The sequence below is a fragment of the Moschus berezovskii genome, chromosome 7, assembly GCF_049115385.1.
Source record: "Moschus berezovskii isolate FMDL1 chromosome 7, NW_MosBer_1.0, whole genome shotgun sequence".
Lineage (NCBI taxonomy): Eukaryota > Metazoa > Chordata > Mammalia > Artiodactyla > Moschidae > Moschus > Moschus berezovskii.
This window is the reverse complement of record NC_142466.1, coordinates 71,441,212-71,459,304: the sequence shown is the minus strand read 5'-3', so window position 1 is coordinate 71,459,304 and position 18,093 is coordinate 71,441,212. Positions and strand designations below refer to the sequence as shown.

The following is an 18,093-nucleotide window of genomic DNA, read 5'->3' as shown; positions in this document are numbered from 1 at the left end:
TTCAGCATCAGGGTCTTCTCCAATGAGTCAGTTCTTTGCATCAGGTGGCCAAAGTATTGGAGTTTCAGCTTCAACATCAGTCCTTCCAAAGAATATTCAGGACTGATTTCCTTTAGGATGGACTGGCTGGATCTCCTTGCAGTCCAAGGGACTCTCAGGAATCTTCTCCAACACCACAGTTCAAAAGTATCAATTCTTCGGCAATTAGCTTTCTTTATAGTCCAACTCTCACATCCATACATGACTACTGGAAAAACCATAGCTTTGACTAGATGGACCTTTGTCAGCAAAGTAATGTCTCTCCTTTTTAATATGCTGTCTAGGTTGGTCGCAGCTTTTCTTCCAAGGAGCAAGCATCTGTTAATTTCATGGCTGCAGTCACCATCTGCAGTGATTCTGGAGCCCAAAAAAATAAAGTATCTCACTGTTTCCATTGTTTCCCCACCTATCTGCCATGAAGTGATGGGACCGGATGCCATGATCTTAATTTTCTGAATGTTGAGTTTTAAGCCAACTTTTTCACTCTCCTCTTTCACTTTCATAAGAGGCTCTTTAGTTCTTCTTCACTTTCTGCCATAAGGGTGGTGTCATCTGCGTACCTTTTGTAGCTTAAATTTTGTCAGGTACTAATCTTACCATATCTACTTTTATTTTTGCATCAAATTTGCCTTTTCTATTTCATTATTTCAACCTTTGATGTCATCTTAAGGACCTCCTGAAAAGGTCTGCTAGATTTGCAGACTTCTGTTTCTGTATAATTCTAATCTAAGACTCTGTTTTCTTGAATTCAAACCTTCGTATTTACCAAGCATTCATGAACTTACAACTGCCATATGTTTATCATTAACTTTGATTTTATTTTGATCAAAGTTGTATATGTATAGAGTTTAAGGTTGTCAAATAGTTCTACAAGATTGTTATCCACCTTCCCCCTTCCCCAGACAAAAGGTAACAATTCCCCAACACTCAACTCTTTCTATTTCCTGCTCCACAGAGGTAATCACATTTTTTTCCTACTCTTAATTCAGTCTCTTGGTGTTTAGTTTTATGTCATTCGCACCCCTTTGCAAAACAAAGGAAAAAACAACAGAATTTAGCCAAAAGAGGGATGATAAATACTTTAGAAATCTGAGACTTGGTGAACCACAATTTACACAGGCTATAACGTTCTTGTCTTCTCTTGTCTGAAATGTTCACCTCTCTTGTCAATTAAAATATCAAAGAAAGCAGTTCGATTCTAATTACAGTCTCCTAGAGAAATATAGCTGAACAGAACTAAGCAAGGGCAGAAAAGTCCAGTCAAAATAAAGAGGTGCTTATTATGTGTATATTGTCATAATGTTTCTAACCTTCGGATCCACAGCCTCCCTTGGGGCATGAGGCTTCAAGCAGCCAGCGCTGACTTCTTTCAGAGGAATACTTACCCTTTTAAGACTAAATTCAGTTCAGTTGCTCAGTCGTGTCCAACTCTTTGCGACCCCATGAATCACAGCATGCCAGGCGTCCCTGTCCATCACCAACTCCTGGAGTTCACTCAAACTCATGTCCATCGAGTCGGTGATGCCATCCAGCCATTTTTATGTGTATTTAAAAACTGGAGCTTTGGGGATGCACTGTAATCAACCTCATAACATTTTCACACCTCAAAATTTAGAGTCCCAAGACTTAGCATTAGGAATACAGGTTTCAAATTGCTAGTAGCATTTTGGTTACTGAAGGACTCTAGTAGGGATTGGTTATTAAAAGGTAAGAGTCTGTTAAGGCTTGATGTTGCTTATCCTTTGGAGAACAGAAGATACAGCACGGAACTATGTTCTACAGAACTATGCAGCATACAAAATGGTGGCACAGAACTATGATGTCTATACGTAAGTCAATAGTGACTAGGCCCTAGCAATGGTTTATATTTAAGTATTCCCATTTGCTCCATGAAATTTTTTTTCCTACTTCCAAGATCTTGAAGCTAAATTCAATGCAAGAACCCAACTGTTTAGAGCAGCTATTTCCTTAGGGCACACCATCTGTTTGCAATGCACAGCTAATTCTGAGTCTGTTGACCCTTTAAGAGTATCCCCTGACTCCTAAAACCCAATTTATTAAAACTCCTCCTTCCCCTTCTCCTACCATAAGGAAAGGGTAGGCTGGACCTGACAAAATTTAAGTGTTATATGAGAATGAGTGGAAAGGCCCCGACTAAAAGAATACTGATGAGCCTATGTTTGGGTTTCTTTTTTCCTTTTAAGGATAAGGTAGAAGAAACAATTGCAATCTTGGGGAGAAAGATCTATAAAAACAAATACTCAAGATTATAAACTAAAACAAGAAAGAAAAGAACAAAAGTGAATTCCCATGCAAAATGAGAAAGCAAAACAGAAGAAAAATAGAGGAAAGTCATATACAGTGCTAATTGTGTTAACTGGCTTGTTCGTTGGTGAACACTTTCAAACCTGCAACGTTTGCAATTTAAGAAAGGAGGGAGACAGCGTAAAGAAAGAAAAGAACAAGAAAATGTGAGACAGACCTGTGGTTCTCACTCCCTGAAGAATGTCAAGGAAAGGGCCTAGAATGTACACGCCAGAGGAATCTGGACCCCCGGTTGTTTTATTTCCTTTGGCTGTAGCCAGGACTGCTGATTTGTCTTTGTTCAGAGACAGGTATCTGGGGTGAGGAGATAATATATATTTTTTTAGTTCCACCCCTCCAACATTATGAACATTTTCAAACATTCAGAAAAACTGACAGAAATGTGAACACCTCTATACTTACCATTTAAACTCCATAACAACTACTATTTTGTTATATTAATTTTATCATTATTTATCCATCTATGCATCTATCTGTTAAGGGTCTGATTTGATAGTATTTAAAGAAATCTTCCCAGGTGGCTCAGTGGTAAAATATCTGCCTGCTAATGCAGGAGACGCTGGAGACACAGGTTCGATCTCTGGGTCAGGAAGATGAGTAGAAAATGGCAACCCACTCCATTATTCTTCCTGGAAAATTCCATGGACAGAGGAGAAGTCTGGAAGGCTACAGTCCATGGGGTTGCAGAGTTGGACACAACTGAGCACACACACCACACCAAAAAATCCTTCCACAAAGTAGACATTAAAAAAGAAAAAATCATTCTCCCTAATGGAGACCTGAGTCAGAAAAGGGATGCTAAATGAAACTGCAAGTGAGGAGGGAGTTGGATTCCTGTTCAATCATTAGCTGAATTATTATCCTGAAATCATTCTGCTCATCCTGAAATGCCACATAATGTCTGAGCTTCAGTTTCCTCACTTACAAAGTAGACAAAATGATAATCATGGTCTCATGGTCCTTCTTTAGTCTAAAAATTCTACAATTCTATGAAAAACAATTTTCTTAATAATAACTATCATTTACGTCATGTATTCTAAGTGCCAGGAGGTACACTCCAAGCTTAGGAGTACAATCTCATTTAATCTTCACAGGTTCCTTAAAATTTCTGAGATGCCACACTCATGAAAACTGTCACCTGTTTTAGCAACATGTAGTCAGCCCGACCTACTTCCAGTTGCACTTCCTCTCCTCATGCTCAGTGCTCTCTAACCAGCATCAACTGTGCATGGTTCTGTGGAACCAGCTGGAACTAGCAATCAGAAATTAGCTCTCCTCATTGAGAAACACGAGCAAACTCTAACCCCTGCTCTGTAATTTTTCTCCAAATGTGAAGTGAGATAAAATAGCTAAAACTACATTAACTTGTTTATTTTGGTAAAATAATTACATATAATTATGTTGAAGGAAATCTACAATACACAATCTTGGTGTTTTTATTTAAATCTGTTGTACACTGAATAACAAAATTTAAATGTCAGTTTTTCAGTTGGAGCAAGTACTCAAATCAACAGCCATGTGCTAAACAAAGAGACTCAATTACAGCACATTATGGTTTGGTTCGGGAATGAATACATCTAGGGAAAAAAATAGCCCCATACAAATACTGTGTGTGTGTGTGTGCGCGCGTGCACACATGCGTGTGTATAAATGAAAAGCCACTCTTACTGCTTTTATCTCTATATTCCTCTTCAGGTTTAACTATCTCTTTAATGTTCAATGCTCCCAAATATGTATATTAGTCCTCATTTCCAGTAAAAAAAAAAAAAATTTGCTCTTGCTTTTTCCCATGGGAGCTATTTGTATTTCCATGCATACTGAAAGATCTTACATTGTAGAAATGTAACAGGATGCCTGCACAAGGTGTCCTAGAACTATAAATATACACTATTATGTAATCAGTGAGGTTCACACCTAGGAAATCTAGATGGAATGGTTATCCTAAGCAACTGAACAAAAATAAGGAGGTTCAGCCCTATTGGTTAAAACAAGGAAACACTGAAACAGGCCTAAGTAACTCAGCAACTGCAAATAAGCAAGGAAAGTGACCTGCTCAAGTCATGGAAACTGATAAACCCAAATTCTTCCCTTTTTTCCCAGTGCCTCTTATACAAAGGCCTTTTGGGCTTCCCTGATGGCTCAGCTGGTAAAGAATCCGCCTGCAACACAGGAGACCTAGGTTTGATCCTGGGTTGGGCAGATCCCCTGGAGAAGGGAACGGCTACCCACTCCAGTATTCTGGCCTGGAGAATTCCATGGACTGTATAGTCCATGGGGTCGTAAAGAGTCAGACACAACTGAGCGACTTTTACTTTTTTATACAAAGACTTCTATAATAGATTCTGCTAAAGAGCATGCAGAAACTGTTTTCTCCAGTGAAATAATCATGTCTCTAACCAAAGAATGTGACTTACGGTAACATGTGTCAGTATCTTTTACATGAATATTGAGGTTACTATACAACCAACACATGTAGGGCCATGATCTCCAGCTAACTGCGGTCTCTCCTAAAGGAAGTCTTCATTCTTATAATTCATCACCCAGAAAGGAGGCAGTTCTTCAAACAAGAAACCCAAGCAAAGACACTCTGTGGACCCTGCTGTCTGGGGCCTGTGGAAAGAGAGGTAAATGTCTGGCTCTGGTCACTTGGTGGCAGTACTCAGACTCTGTCTGCCAAATGGAGATAGGCCAAAAGATAAGGACCTGAAGACAAAGTCTTTATAAACCAGGATGAACAGTTTTATGTTGCTTTCCATCCATTATCCTCTAGCTTTTAGGAAAGCTTGATTTAAACATTCCAGTCTTACATCAGCTGTTCCATGGCAACCCACTCCAGTGTTCTTGCCTGGAGAATCCCAGGGACAGGGGAGCCTGGTGGGCTTCCGTCTATGGGGTACACAGAGTCGGACACAACTGAAGTGACTTAGCAGCAGCAGCAGCAGCAGTGTGTCCTTACAGAGAAGGCAATGGCAAGCCACTCCAGTACTCTTGCCTGGAAAATCCCATGGATGGAGGAGCCTGGTAGGCTGCAGTCCGTGGGGTCGCTAAGGGTCGGACATGACTGAGCGACTTCACTTTCACTTTTCACTTTCACACATTGGAGAAGGAAATGGCAACCCACTCCAGTGTTCTTGCCTGGAGAATCCCAGGGATGGGGGAGCCTGGTGGGCTTCCGTCTATGGGGTCACACAGAGTCGGATACGACTGAAGTGACTTAGCAGCAGCAGCAGCAGTGTGTCCTTAAGAGTAGAGAAGAAAAATGGTAGCAGCAGCACTAAACTAAATGCTCAAGCATGTTAAAGAGGAAGGCTGAGAACAAGAATCAGGGCTGCCAGACCCATGGAACTCTTACCACTCGAAGCTACTCCCTACTTTGCAATCTTCATATTTGGGAGCTCTATTTTATTAATGAAGGTGGCAGCCTCATGTGTTCTCAACTATAGGCAATGAGATCTATGTAAGCTCTCAGGATCCCATATGGCCCTCAGTGCTAGAAAACTCAAAGCTAATTATTAGCTCTACTACTAACACTTTTGTCAGGTGAAAAAGTTATGGTTAATTGTTCTCCTTATTTTCCCCTTTTACTTACTGGTTCTTATCTTTTTGACCACTAGCTTTAGTCTTACTGCATGTATTTTTATTTCAAGCTTCCTAAATCCTTTTATGGAAAATGGCCAGAGGACAAGCCAAGCACTGAATCAATTTTTCCCAAACAGTAAGTTACAAAAGGTGCTCATCTTGAAGTCATGAATGCTAGGGAAGTAGAGAGTCTGTACACTGGCTAAGAACAGTAAGGAAGCCTGGACTACAACTTAAGTACAGAATTCTGGAGTAGAAAAAGAGCTTGGATATAATCAGTTCCATCCTCTCACATAATGCAAGAAATGTTTTCTACAACTTCTGGACAGGAGGTTATCTCTGCCTACCACCTCTGCCTGAACATTTCCAGTGACAGGGAACATAGTACCTTATAATGTTTCACTTTATGACTGCTCCCCATTGATATAATGTCCTTTCTTATACTGAGTGAAATCTGCTTCTCAGTCTACCAGTTAATCACAGCTCTTCATTAGAGAGACATGTATTTCCTCTTCCAAAAGACATTCCTCCACTTATCTAAATGTATAATAAGTCTCATTTATTGAATATTTATCAGTATCAGGCTATCTGCCAGGTACTCTAAATATGGACCTGCAACCCAGGAGGGAACAATATAATATGAACTGAGCGAGGCTCCAGATCTAAGCTAGGAATTCAGGGTCAAAATAAATACTTAAGGTGATTTGGGGGGCATAAGAATCCACAAGAATGAGATGGAAGGCAAATGCTGATATCATTTCTCTCCCTAAGGTCCTCTCCCATTCCAACCATTTTTCAGTCTTTTATGGATTCTACCTACTGAACCATTTCACTTGCCTATCCTATTTCCACCTCAAACTCAACATGCTCAAACCAGAATTCATTTCTCTTCAATCTTTCTCTCACCAAATTCCTTACTAAAGATATTATCTAGATATAAAAACCCTGGAATCACTTGTTTTTATATCATGGAGTCCTTCTAAAAACCAGTACTCCACCTTTTTACAATTAAGAGCTACTGCCTTAAATATTCAATATTTACTGAGTGTTTATGATGCACCAGGCACTTTCTCTGCACTCGAGATAAACTGATGAACAAAACAAAAATAGCCACTTTCATGAAGCGTATATCCTAGTAGTTAGAAGGAAACAATAAACACAGTAAATTAGTAAGTATGATACATAAACAGTATTTTAGAAGGCAGTGTGAAAAAAGAAAAAGAAGAGCAAGATAACGGCAGTTACAGAAGTGTGGTCAGGGTTAGCCTCCTCGAGAAAAAGGTGACATGTGATCAAAGACACAGAAGAGGTGAGGGAGGAAGCCACGCAGATACCTGAGGCAACAGTCATGCAAATACCCTACTACCAGCTCCTCCTATTTCTCTGAAATGTCACAAAGCCATTCCAACTCCAAAACTTCTAGGTAGCCACCCTGCTCCATTTCCTCTTCGGTACAGTAAGACATTCTTTTTCCACATTAAAATTATTAAAACCATCCACCTGATTTTCAAGGCTCATAATTCTCTTGAGCCTACCCATAATGTAAGCATCATGAATTTCCATTCTTCCCCTTAAATTCTTGAAATTTAGCATGCTCCTTCTTCACTCACATCATCCTCCCCTACCCAGGAGTGCTTTCCCTCCTCTGCCCCTCATCCTGTCTACACCGTCCCTGTCCTGCAAGGCACGAGGTCAAGTCCTATCACCTCTATAAAGCAGTCCCTGAAGTTCTATTACTGAATCTGTATTCATCATTACTACCCCAGCATCACATTCCTTGAAAGCAAGTGTGCCTCTTCTGTATTTCCACTGTGTTGACCATTACTAAATATGTGCTTATTTTAAATGAGCTATTTCTTCTTCAACTCAAAGTTCTGCCATCTTAAAAACATATTTATTAGTTTTGATAAACTACTAAAACAGAATGATTAAAGAATGTTTATATTATACAAAAAATGTATGGAGGGGGAAGAATAAGCCAAATGTTAATGATGGACAATGATAGTTTTTTTCTTTTCTCTGACTCAAATTTTCGCGTCTGTGTCTATGTTAATTTGAGAAGCATAAGAGTTTGCTATGAATATAAATAAACCAACACAAATAGTGAGTGATTATCACTAGACTCACTGGATAAATTAAAATTATCTATGTCAAAGACTGCAAGATCTGAGTGAACTGCAGTTTCAAAGAGGCGAACTGTAATAAAGACCAGGGAATCCCATAATAAAGATAAAGTGAAGCAAATTCTCATGGTTAAAAAAAAAAAATCCTTCCTAACATAGTGACCATAACAAGGTATTTACTGTGTATGAAAGCAGCATGATGTAGAGGAAAGAGTACATACTCTGAAAAGCTCAAACACAGGCTCCATTCATTAACACCATGACCTCAGTTTCCTGGTCTGTAAAATGGAAACACAGAAGCTCTATTTACCAACTTTCATCAATACAAACTAAGTTCCAATCTGAGCAAAATCCCAACAACTCTGCCTACTCAGGCAGATGGAGTTAATGGTAATTAACGCACAATCATTTGAGTCTCAGTGGCTGGATTACTGTTAGTCACTATCTGTTCCATGTGAAGGGTCTTCCTTTTACAAATGTTGTTTATGATTAAAATATGAATGACAAAATGTTAACATCTTTGAAAAATATTTAAGAGAACTGAAAAGAATCCTGGGTTAAAACCAATGTCATCAAAATCTATAGTTATTTCTGGAGCACTGGTCACTGGACTTGGGAACAAATGGACTTAAAAAGACTCTTCTGGAAATTAACTGGTACCTAGTAGGAAGTTTTTGTACCATTACACAGCTATCATCTAAGGTTGGTCATGCGAATTAAATGAGACAAGGCAGGTAGAATTCCTGGCACATTCTTAAAATATGTTCCTTTCAGATTGATAAGATGATGCAAGGCCCACTAAACCTTTGAGAAATGTCAAAGCAACCTGTTTGCATATTCTGTAAGTCACAATTTAAGTTCTAAATCATTCTTTATAATGTTTATTGCTCTCAGATTGCCAAACTGAGAAAGCAGCTATCAAAAGGCCAGATCTGATCTATAAAACTGGACCCATAAAACCAATCAGGCTTACTCCTCCAACATTTGAGAAAGTTTCTAAGGCAAAAAGCCTACAAGTCAATCAATCCTAAGTTCATACCAGAAAAAGGTAACCATAAGAAACCTATTTGCACTATCTGGACTGAAACTGTACAGCTAAACCTGGATCTAATTCAGAGTAGCAGCAAATCTTAATATATATGGAAACTGCTTGGATTTGATACTGAGAAAATTACATTAAGAAAGGCACCTAAGTATTGGAGTTAGGCTGGGTCAAGACAGACTATACATTTTTAGAAGATTCCAAAAGTTTTCTTGAGCCAGTTCTACAGGACAAGGCACGAAAATTTCTGAGAAACTTATGCCAGCATCTGCCCTCAATTTCCAGAACCAGGAAGTAAAGATGTGACCCAATCACATGATATAAAACCACAGTCTGTCTGTTCAGAGAAAGTTGCATTATGCAATCCACGACCAAGAAAGAACAGCAAAAGGCATGAGGTTTTTTGACATGTGCAGGGGATTCTGTGGTTTGAAAAGACATGTTCTCACATCAAAAGGGCAATCCATTGGATACTGGCATTTTCAAAACCCACTCCTCTAGACATGAACATATCTGATACAATACAGCACTACTGTAAGAATGGTAAGGAGTTCAGGTAATTGTTTAAATTAGGCCTAAGAGCTTTCAACCAAGTCTTCACAGGAGCAGCCTTCCCCACAAGACTGGTTTCCCTTTTGATTATTTTTAACATATCAGTTCCCCATTTAATGTCAGCAATAAAGTAGATCCTGGCGTTCCAGTGGTTAAAACTCTGCACTTCCACTGCAAGGGGCATGGGTTTGATCTCTGGTCAGGGAACTAAGATCCTGCAGGCCAAGTGGAAAAAAACAAAATAAAAATAAAACATATTTACAATGTATTACCCATTAAAAAATGTGTTTTTTTTTTTAAAGAGTTCATCTAAAATTCTAAACCTAACCACCATGTACTACAAGGCCCACACCCCACTTCAATTAACCCAAAATTTCTTTCAAAATTATTATGTCTACATTTCTCAATCAACAAACACTACACCAGGTCCTCTTTTTTTTCCAGCAGTATAAAAAAGATACTGACAGTCTCTTGAGGACTTTATAACTTACAATTATTCCCCCTCTCTCCCACTTTCAGAATTCACTTTTCTTAAGCTCTGTGAAATCCAAGGTAACTTCATTTAGGAAAGTACTCCATTAACTCTGTTCCTCCCTGATCCAAGTCCTTCACATCTTAAAGTGCCATATAGGACACGAGATCCTGAATCAGAAAAATCAAGTTCCTGTCCTGGTTCTTCCCTACCCTGAAAAATTCACCTAACCCATGTTTTTCCATCTGTAAAGTGAGTGACTTATGACTTTCAACATTCGAATGCTTAGCCCTAGTGGGCATCCTATTACATTATTCTCTCTTATCCCACTTATATTTCATTTCTGCTTCAGTCACATATTAGAAAATTTTTAGAATTGGGGAATAAATGATAGCGGTTAATATATCTAAACCCCACATTTTAGAATAAGGAAATTATAAATACAAAGTAACTCGCCAGCCAGACAATAAAAGCTTTTGCTTCCTGCCCTAGGGGAGTTGGGGGACACGGTTTACAAAGAGAGTTTAACACTAATCACATCCCCCACTCTGCCTCAATGAATTCCAGCTACCCTTCAAAGTCAGTTTAAGTCCTGAAGTGTTCAGGAAGCCTCCCTCCCCCAGTCACTTCAGCCTAGACTACTCACTTCCCTCTTTGAATACTGATGCCTCTCTGCAGGGGTGATATTAAAAGTATTAACAACTAGCACCACAGTGGGATCAACCAATCAGAAAGGATGTCTGACCAATCAAAACACAGGTGGCCCAGTGGGAATTTCTGGCTGAACATCAGCCCTCCTATTAATAACAATACAAAACAGCAACCTCAAACTCTAATAATACCATTTTCTCATTCGATCTCCACAATCTCATAAACTAGGCAAAGTAAGTATCATCCCCGTTTTCTGCATAAGTAGAAGTTACATGAATTTTCTGATTATACACAGAATTCTCAATACTGTATAAACTGTACTTACATATAACAGTATAATTACTAAAGGAATACTCAAGTCAAATAGAATTCATTTAATCAACAAGTACTTAAATGGAACTGAATATAAAACATAGGGCTAGGTTCTAAGACCAAAAGGAAATTAAATGCATGACCCTTGCCCTCTGGGTACTTATAACACGTTCAAGAGAATATTTAAGTAACAGCGTAAGGTGGTAAAAACAGAAAACACAAAGTGTAAGTTCTATGCAGTTCAGGCAAATAGTTCACAAACTAAACCAGTATAGGCAGTCAGGACTAAAAGCTTCTCACACTCCCCAAAGGGGCAAAATTAAATATGTAGTAAAAAGGCTGAAAAGTCAGGAGTGGGTGGGAAAACAGCAAACACTAGAATCGAGGGTTTGCAGTAGCAGGATGAGAGATCTCTAGCTGGATACAGAAATGGCCCTAATCATAGGCCTCAAGTACTGCTCTAAGCACTGAATACAAATGGGAAATCTTGTAAACCCCTTGTGGGGATGGCTGAAGAAGGTTAGCTTGGCAGCAGCCTACAGAAAAGCCTAGGTGAGAGAAACTCTGGAAAGCAAATGGATTTGAGGGATAATAGGCAAGACTAAACCTGATAGTTGCATATGAAGAAAGGAAGATACATTCAAGAGGCATTAATGTAAAGAATAGTTGGGCTTGGGCATGTTTTAGAAGAAAAAGTTACAAAATGACAGGAAGCTAAAGCATTCTCACATGGGAAATCTATGTAAACATAATGGTACTAGACTGTGTACCAAGGACAAGGGACCAATTTCCCCAAAGAAATCTATGTTGGACAGAGCAGAAGATGGGCAGAAAAATATAAAACTGATACCCAGACAATAAGGAAGAACTGCAGACTCTTAAAAATGAAGGTCAAATTATTAAAAAAAAAAAAAAAAAATGTGTGTATTTGGCTGGGTCTCAGCTGCAGCATGTGGGATCTAACTCCCTGACCAGGGATCACACCCCAGGCCCCCTGCACTGGGAGCTTGGAGTCCCAGCCACTGGACCACCAGGGAAGTCCCTCAAATTAGAAATTTTAAAAAGCATTTGAGCTTCTTCAGAAGGTATGAAAGCAAACATCAACATAACCAAGGAGAGAAGGCAGACCAGTCAAGGTAGTCTAGACTTAAGGATAACAGCGCCTGGATCAGCTTTGTATTGTGTGCATGCCAGTGTAGTCTGTAAGCTCCTCCAGGGCATGAACTGGGCAATGCTTTGTGTATCTAGTAAGCTCAATTCTGTTATTTGAATACATGAACACTTTGTGTGCTAAGCTAAGTGGAAAAGAGTGAACTGTGCTATTTGAGTTAATTAGTGGTGTGGAAATGTTACTTATGCTTGATGCATAATTATACCGATTCTCCTACCTATCCACATATCTATCTTGACTCCTTTCTCAGGCCACGTTAAAAATCCACTGTTTCCTCAAAGGTAGGCCTAGCCTGAAGGGACTATAAGAATGTACTTGAAGGGAATTTCCTGGCAGTCCAGTGGTTAGGACTCCACGCTTCTACTGCAGGGGGAACAAAGATCCTGCATGCCATGCAGTGTAGCCAAAAAAAAAAAAGTACTTGGAGTCAGAAAGAAGCCAAATTGTTTTCCTAACTGTGAGGACAAAAATCTAAAAATGAATATGGGCAATACCAGACAGGTATATATATTAAAGTGTATAGGTTTTGGAAACCCTGAAACCTTTGCCGCAAATCCTAAATCCAGCTTTTAGCAATTGAGCACTTATCCTCTCCACACCTGTTTTCTCATCTGTAAAATGGGGCAAACACCACCAGCCCTCAGGGTTTAGTTGTGAGGATCATATAATGTACTTTGGTGTACTTTATGCATCTGTATCATAAGTTAATAGACAGTAGCTATTAATAATAACTGGCACCCTAAGTCTTGAAATGTTTTTAAAACATTCTGTGTTCAATTAGAGAAATAAAACTGTATTCACTCTATTTTAGTTACTTTCACTAAGGCTCTACATTTCAGTTTCTAGTAGTACAGTTTGAATGCTAACAAAGTTTTTCACTCCCCCTTTCATTGGGTAGGTGATGACCACATACCCCATCCTGATTTAATATTTTGGAAAACGTAACAAACACTGTCCCTCGAAAACCAGCTACACAGACGACCGATTCAAACTACTGTCACTCAAGAAATGGAACCTCTCTACCGATGTTCCTTCGAGGAAATAAAAGCGTTTGATCAATTCAGTCATTTCCATTCAAACATTCCAAACCCCGCAGAGTGAGCAAACGTTCAAGTTTCTACTACCAAAACAATCCGCAGCCTTCTGGTGAGTGGATTTCACTTCAGCGTTCCCCAGACGCACGAAAGAAGAAACATTCCACACAACTTAGTGCCTCCTTGTCCTCACACAAAGCTTCGCAGCAGCTCCTCTTCCAAAGCCACCCGCGGCTGTAGAAGCAGCCCCGCTCGGCGGGGTCAAGCCGATGTCAAAGGCCAGGGAGGCCTCGCTGACCCCGAGGGTCTCTGCCACACACATCCCCTCCCACTGCTGGGGGAGGCCTGGAGGCTCAGAGCGCACAACCCGCCCTGGAAGCTTCCTCCGACCCCCCAACCCCGCCCGGGCCCCCGGAGCCCGGAGGACCAACTCGCTTGGGGTGCGGTGCCTGGGACAACGCCACGCAGCGCCTCGCGGGTACCGGGGAGCAGCCCCAGCTCTGCCGGTCTCGGCCAGCCTCACACCCTCCGCCCCTCGGCCCGCGCCCATTCGCTCCCCAGAGGGCAGCCGCGGACCCCGGACGGCTTCGCCCGACGCCACCTCCCCGCGAAGAGCCAGCAGCCGCGGCGGCTGCGCGCTGCCAGGCACGTTCACCCGCGCTCGGACCCACGCCTCCGCCCCGCCTCCGCTGCCCGCCCGCGGCTCGCGAGGCGGCGGCCAGACCAGGAAAGCCCAGCCCGGGTGCCGCCACCTGCGCCCCCGGCCCCGCGCCATGTTTGAGAAAGAGAAGGAGTGAGCCAGAGGCCGGGCCCGGCCCGCGCGCCCCGAAGCTTCCCGCCAGCCCTGCCGCGCCGCTGCTCACCCGTTGCCCCCGGGACCAGCGTGGCCGCCGCCGCCAGCATGAGGAGGAGCAGCCGGGGACGCGGAGTAGCGGCCGCTGCCTCCATAGTCCCGCCGCCACCGCCTGTGGCCCGGCCCGGCCCGGCCGCCGCCGCCGCCTTGCCTCAACAAGCCTCGCCTTGCCCCACCTCCCCTGCCGCGGCGGCGGCCTCGCTTCGGCCCTTTGTAACTGCTCGGGGGCTGCCAGTCCATTGGCTGCAGGGCTCCCGCCGGCCCCGCCTCCCCGCCGTCTGCGAACTGCCGAGCGGGACCCAACCCGAAGCCCCGCCCACGGGCCCGCTGGGAAGCCAATCCGGAGCCGCAGGCGCCGGGGCTGCCGGCCACGCCCCCAGACTCCCCAGGGGCAGAGGAGACAGACCCCTGCCCCAGTCGGAGCCGCTGGGAGCTAGAAGGCCGGGTGGGGGCAGGGTCTAGCGAGCCTGGCACAGCCTTACCTCCAGCCACAGAGGGCGAGGGCTAGACGATGGGTGTGTCTGGGTGTGAGTCGCTTTCGGAAAAAGGCTGTGGCAGCTCGAAGCTCTATTCTTCTAGCCTCTTCTCATCTAAGATCTGGTACTGAGCCTGACCCCGATTCACAGTCCTGCACCGTCGGTCCCCCACACATTCACCCGGATCTTTAGTATCGTCGGGCAGGCTTCAACTTCTCTCCAGATCCACGCCTCAACTTTCAACACCATCCCTCCACCCCAAGATCCTACCTCAGTGCATTTCAGATACGACCCAGTCTCCTGTTTCCTCCCACTGTCATTGTCCACCCCCAAACCTAGATTACCCTCACCCCGCAAAAAAAAAAAAAAAAAAACAACTAAAGAAAGTCTCCAAATCCTGGCCTCAGATCCCCCCGCCTCAGACACAGATCCCGAGCTCAGACACACCCCCGAATTGACTCCCGCCCCTCTCCGGAACTCAGAGCTGAGCCAGACAGGACTCCAAACCACACTCCTTTCCCCGTCTCCCTTCCTGATCCAGGTGAGAAAGGGAAGGTTTCCATCCCCAAGAAGAGGGATTCCCCCTTCTTAGCAGGCAGCACCCAGGGAGCGGAGGAGGAGCAGTCATTACTTTGAGCTGCCTTTGACACGCCTGCACAATAATTCTGAGGTGTCACTAGAAACCTAAATAAACTCAGATACGTTTTCATTCTGAATTCCTAATTTACTGTGAGACGCTCCACCCACCTTTCCTCTGGGACGCCAAAATGAGCTCCAGATTTGTAATTCTTCCTGTCAGACTAGTCCTCTCTTCAGACACAAACACAGCCGAGGAGGCTGTTACATAGAACAGAGAACATTTTTCCACAGAACCTTTCAGAGAGAAAATTTTATTTTCTGTGTGATCCGAACTTGGAATTAAATAAACCTTGGTAGCAGGAATCAGAACCAGCCTCTACTATCGATTTGTAAATTGGTTTAGGGCTACCGGGGCGAGCATTTTACAAGCCGTGAAGACCTCCCTCCTGAGTAGTAAAGGGGCAGGGTGCGGGTATTGGAACTGAGATCTGAGATGGGCACTATTCCCCTTCTGGCTTGAACACCTATTTGAGCAAGCCGGTTAACCTTTCTGAGCCTCCATTTTGTCATCTATAAAATGGAAGTAACATCTATCTCCCAAGTTTTAGTGAGAGACAGTGTTAAGACTTGGGGGCTCCCCTTCTTCCATCTGAAATTCTGCTGATACACTCTCTCTCTGGACCCCTCACCTGCTCCTCTCCTCTGGGCAAGTAATGAGCTGGTATACATACACCAGACCACCTAACAGGGATGTAGCTACTTCGGGAACCAAGGTCACGGCCTGCTCTCTGGGGCTGCCTGAGATCACCAGCAAGAAGCTTTGTTCTTAGCTCCCTGCAGCAGGCAGGCGAAGCCCCGAGAGCCTGTTCTGCCAGGGTCCAGCCCCAATCTGCTTTCTCAGTTCTGGTTTCTTCAATGGAGACTTGGTGGGTCAGTCAGGACACTGTGACACCTGCAGTCTCTACACGTCTTTTTTGCTGCTCTACTCTCAATATCTTGCTTAAGATAAACACTCAAGAGATACTTACTGTGTGAATGAATGAAGGATTTATCTCAGACAAGCGATTGTTTTTCTCTCATCATTGTTTTTCATCTCTAAAATGGAAATATAAGGATACCTTCCCCATTTATAAATAAAAGGGATCAAATCACATGTCTTAGGCCCCTTAAATGACGTAATGTGTCTGAACAGTGTCTGGAACATAGTAAATATTTAGTAATGTCATTTCCTTTGCCCATCCCATTCCAGCTCTGTGTGATTCTAATCAGCATTCACGTTCACAGTAATCCACGCTTTTGCCTTACAGAACCTCAGTTAATCAGTGTTGGGATATCTTCTGTGACACACTTCCAGGTCCTTCACATTTTCCATGGAATTGAGTGTGTTTATTAGGAAACTGAGGAACAGGAAGGAAAACCAGACTATTTTTAAATTTTGTTTTCCTGATATGTGGAGGAAATTTCCATAAGCCACAGATCCATAAATAAACTACATTAGAATGGAATGATAAATTATAAGTTTATAACCATGGTTCTCAAATTTAAAATGCCTCCAAATTGCCAGGGGAACTTTTTAAAATGCAGATTCCTGGTTTCAGTTCTAGAGAGTGCTCCAGTTCATCTGAAGGAGGTCCAGGAGTCAGCATTTGTAATAAACACCCCCAGGGGATTTAGCTGCTGGTGTCACCAGATCATGCTTTAAAAGACACTTGGTTTAGGAAATGTGACCTTAAAATTCAATTTGAAAAATGCATGTGCTTATTTCACCTTTTGAAATAGGGTGGGCAATGGAAGGAAGACTCTGCTGAAACTGGCTCTGCCATTTCCTAGATGTAGGATCTGTACATTCTACCCCATCACTCTGAGATTTTACATCACCCTGGTGTAAAAATGAGATAACGACACTGACTTATATATCTGCTATAAGGTCTAAATGTGTTCTTGCACATGAAGAATCTATGATGTGACTTCCCTTCAGTTTCTATAGGCCCTCAAAAATAAATACAGTTTGTTCCTGCCAACGTTGTGATTTAAAGGTGAAGAAAGTGAGGACCAGTCCTCCAGCAAGTCATCTTCAGAGCTAAAACTTGGAGATTCTCACTCCAGTCCCTACACAATACTATCTCTCCATCTTTATGCGGAGTACATTTTTTGCTTTGCTTTTCATCATTCTTCATGTAAGATGTTTTCTCTCAAGTAGAGAGCAGAGACTGCTAGTTGCCTAATCTACATCCATTCCCACATTCACTTTATAGCAGAATCCTCATTTCCTTTGGCAAAGCAGTTCACCTAACTAAAAATTTCCCAGGCTTGGCACCTAGATATGGTCATGTGACAGATTTCTGGCCAAAGAAATATAATCAGAAGTCTACCAAGTAGAGCTTCTGGGAAAGATGTTGTTTTCCTCATAAAGAAGAGATAGACATACTACATTCTCACCCTCTTTCTGCCTGGAACACAGTTGCAATTCCTAGATGTGCAGCAGCCATCTTATGAACATCAGGATGATGGCCATGACTAGGAATAATGAAGAGGAAAATAAAAGACAGTCTGGGTCCTTGATAAATTCCTTAAGCAACTGTACCAACTCTGAAATGAGAGAAATAAACATCTTTTTTTAAAACTCTAGAATACTTCGGTTCTAGTCCTATTGCTATATATTTTCTTTCTATCTTAATTTTTAACCCACAAGACATTATCGATTTATACCATTATTGAAAGTGAAAGTCACTTAGTCGTGTCCGAATCTTTGCCACTCCAAAGACTATACAGTCCATGGAATTCTCTAGGCCAGAATACTGGTGTGGGTAGCCTTTCCCTTCTCCAGGGGATCTTCCCAACCCAGGGATTGAACCCAGGTGTCCTGCATTGCAGGCAAATTTTTC

At 42.4% G+C, this 18,093-nt stretch overlaps 1 protein-coding gene across 2 annotated transcripts in view; it reads right to left on the bottom strand.

Annotated features, from left to right (window-relative positions):
- The window catches only part of TGFBR1 (transforming growth factor beta receptor 1), a 79,687-nt gene extending 65,326 nt beyond the window's left edge, over nt 1-14,361 (bottom strand). For both annotated transcript variants that reach the window (XM_055427134.2, XM_055427135.2), the window contains exon 1: nt 14,164-14,361. In XM_055427134.2, the coding sequence (XP_055283109.1) occupies nt 14,164-14,248 (85 nt within the window). In that variant the 5' untranslated portion in view covers nt 14,249-14,361. The remainder of the gene's footprint in view (nt 1-14,163) is intronic.
- Nucleotides 14,362-18,093: the final 3,732 nt, after the last annotated feature.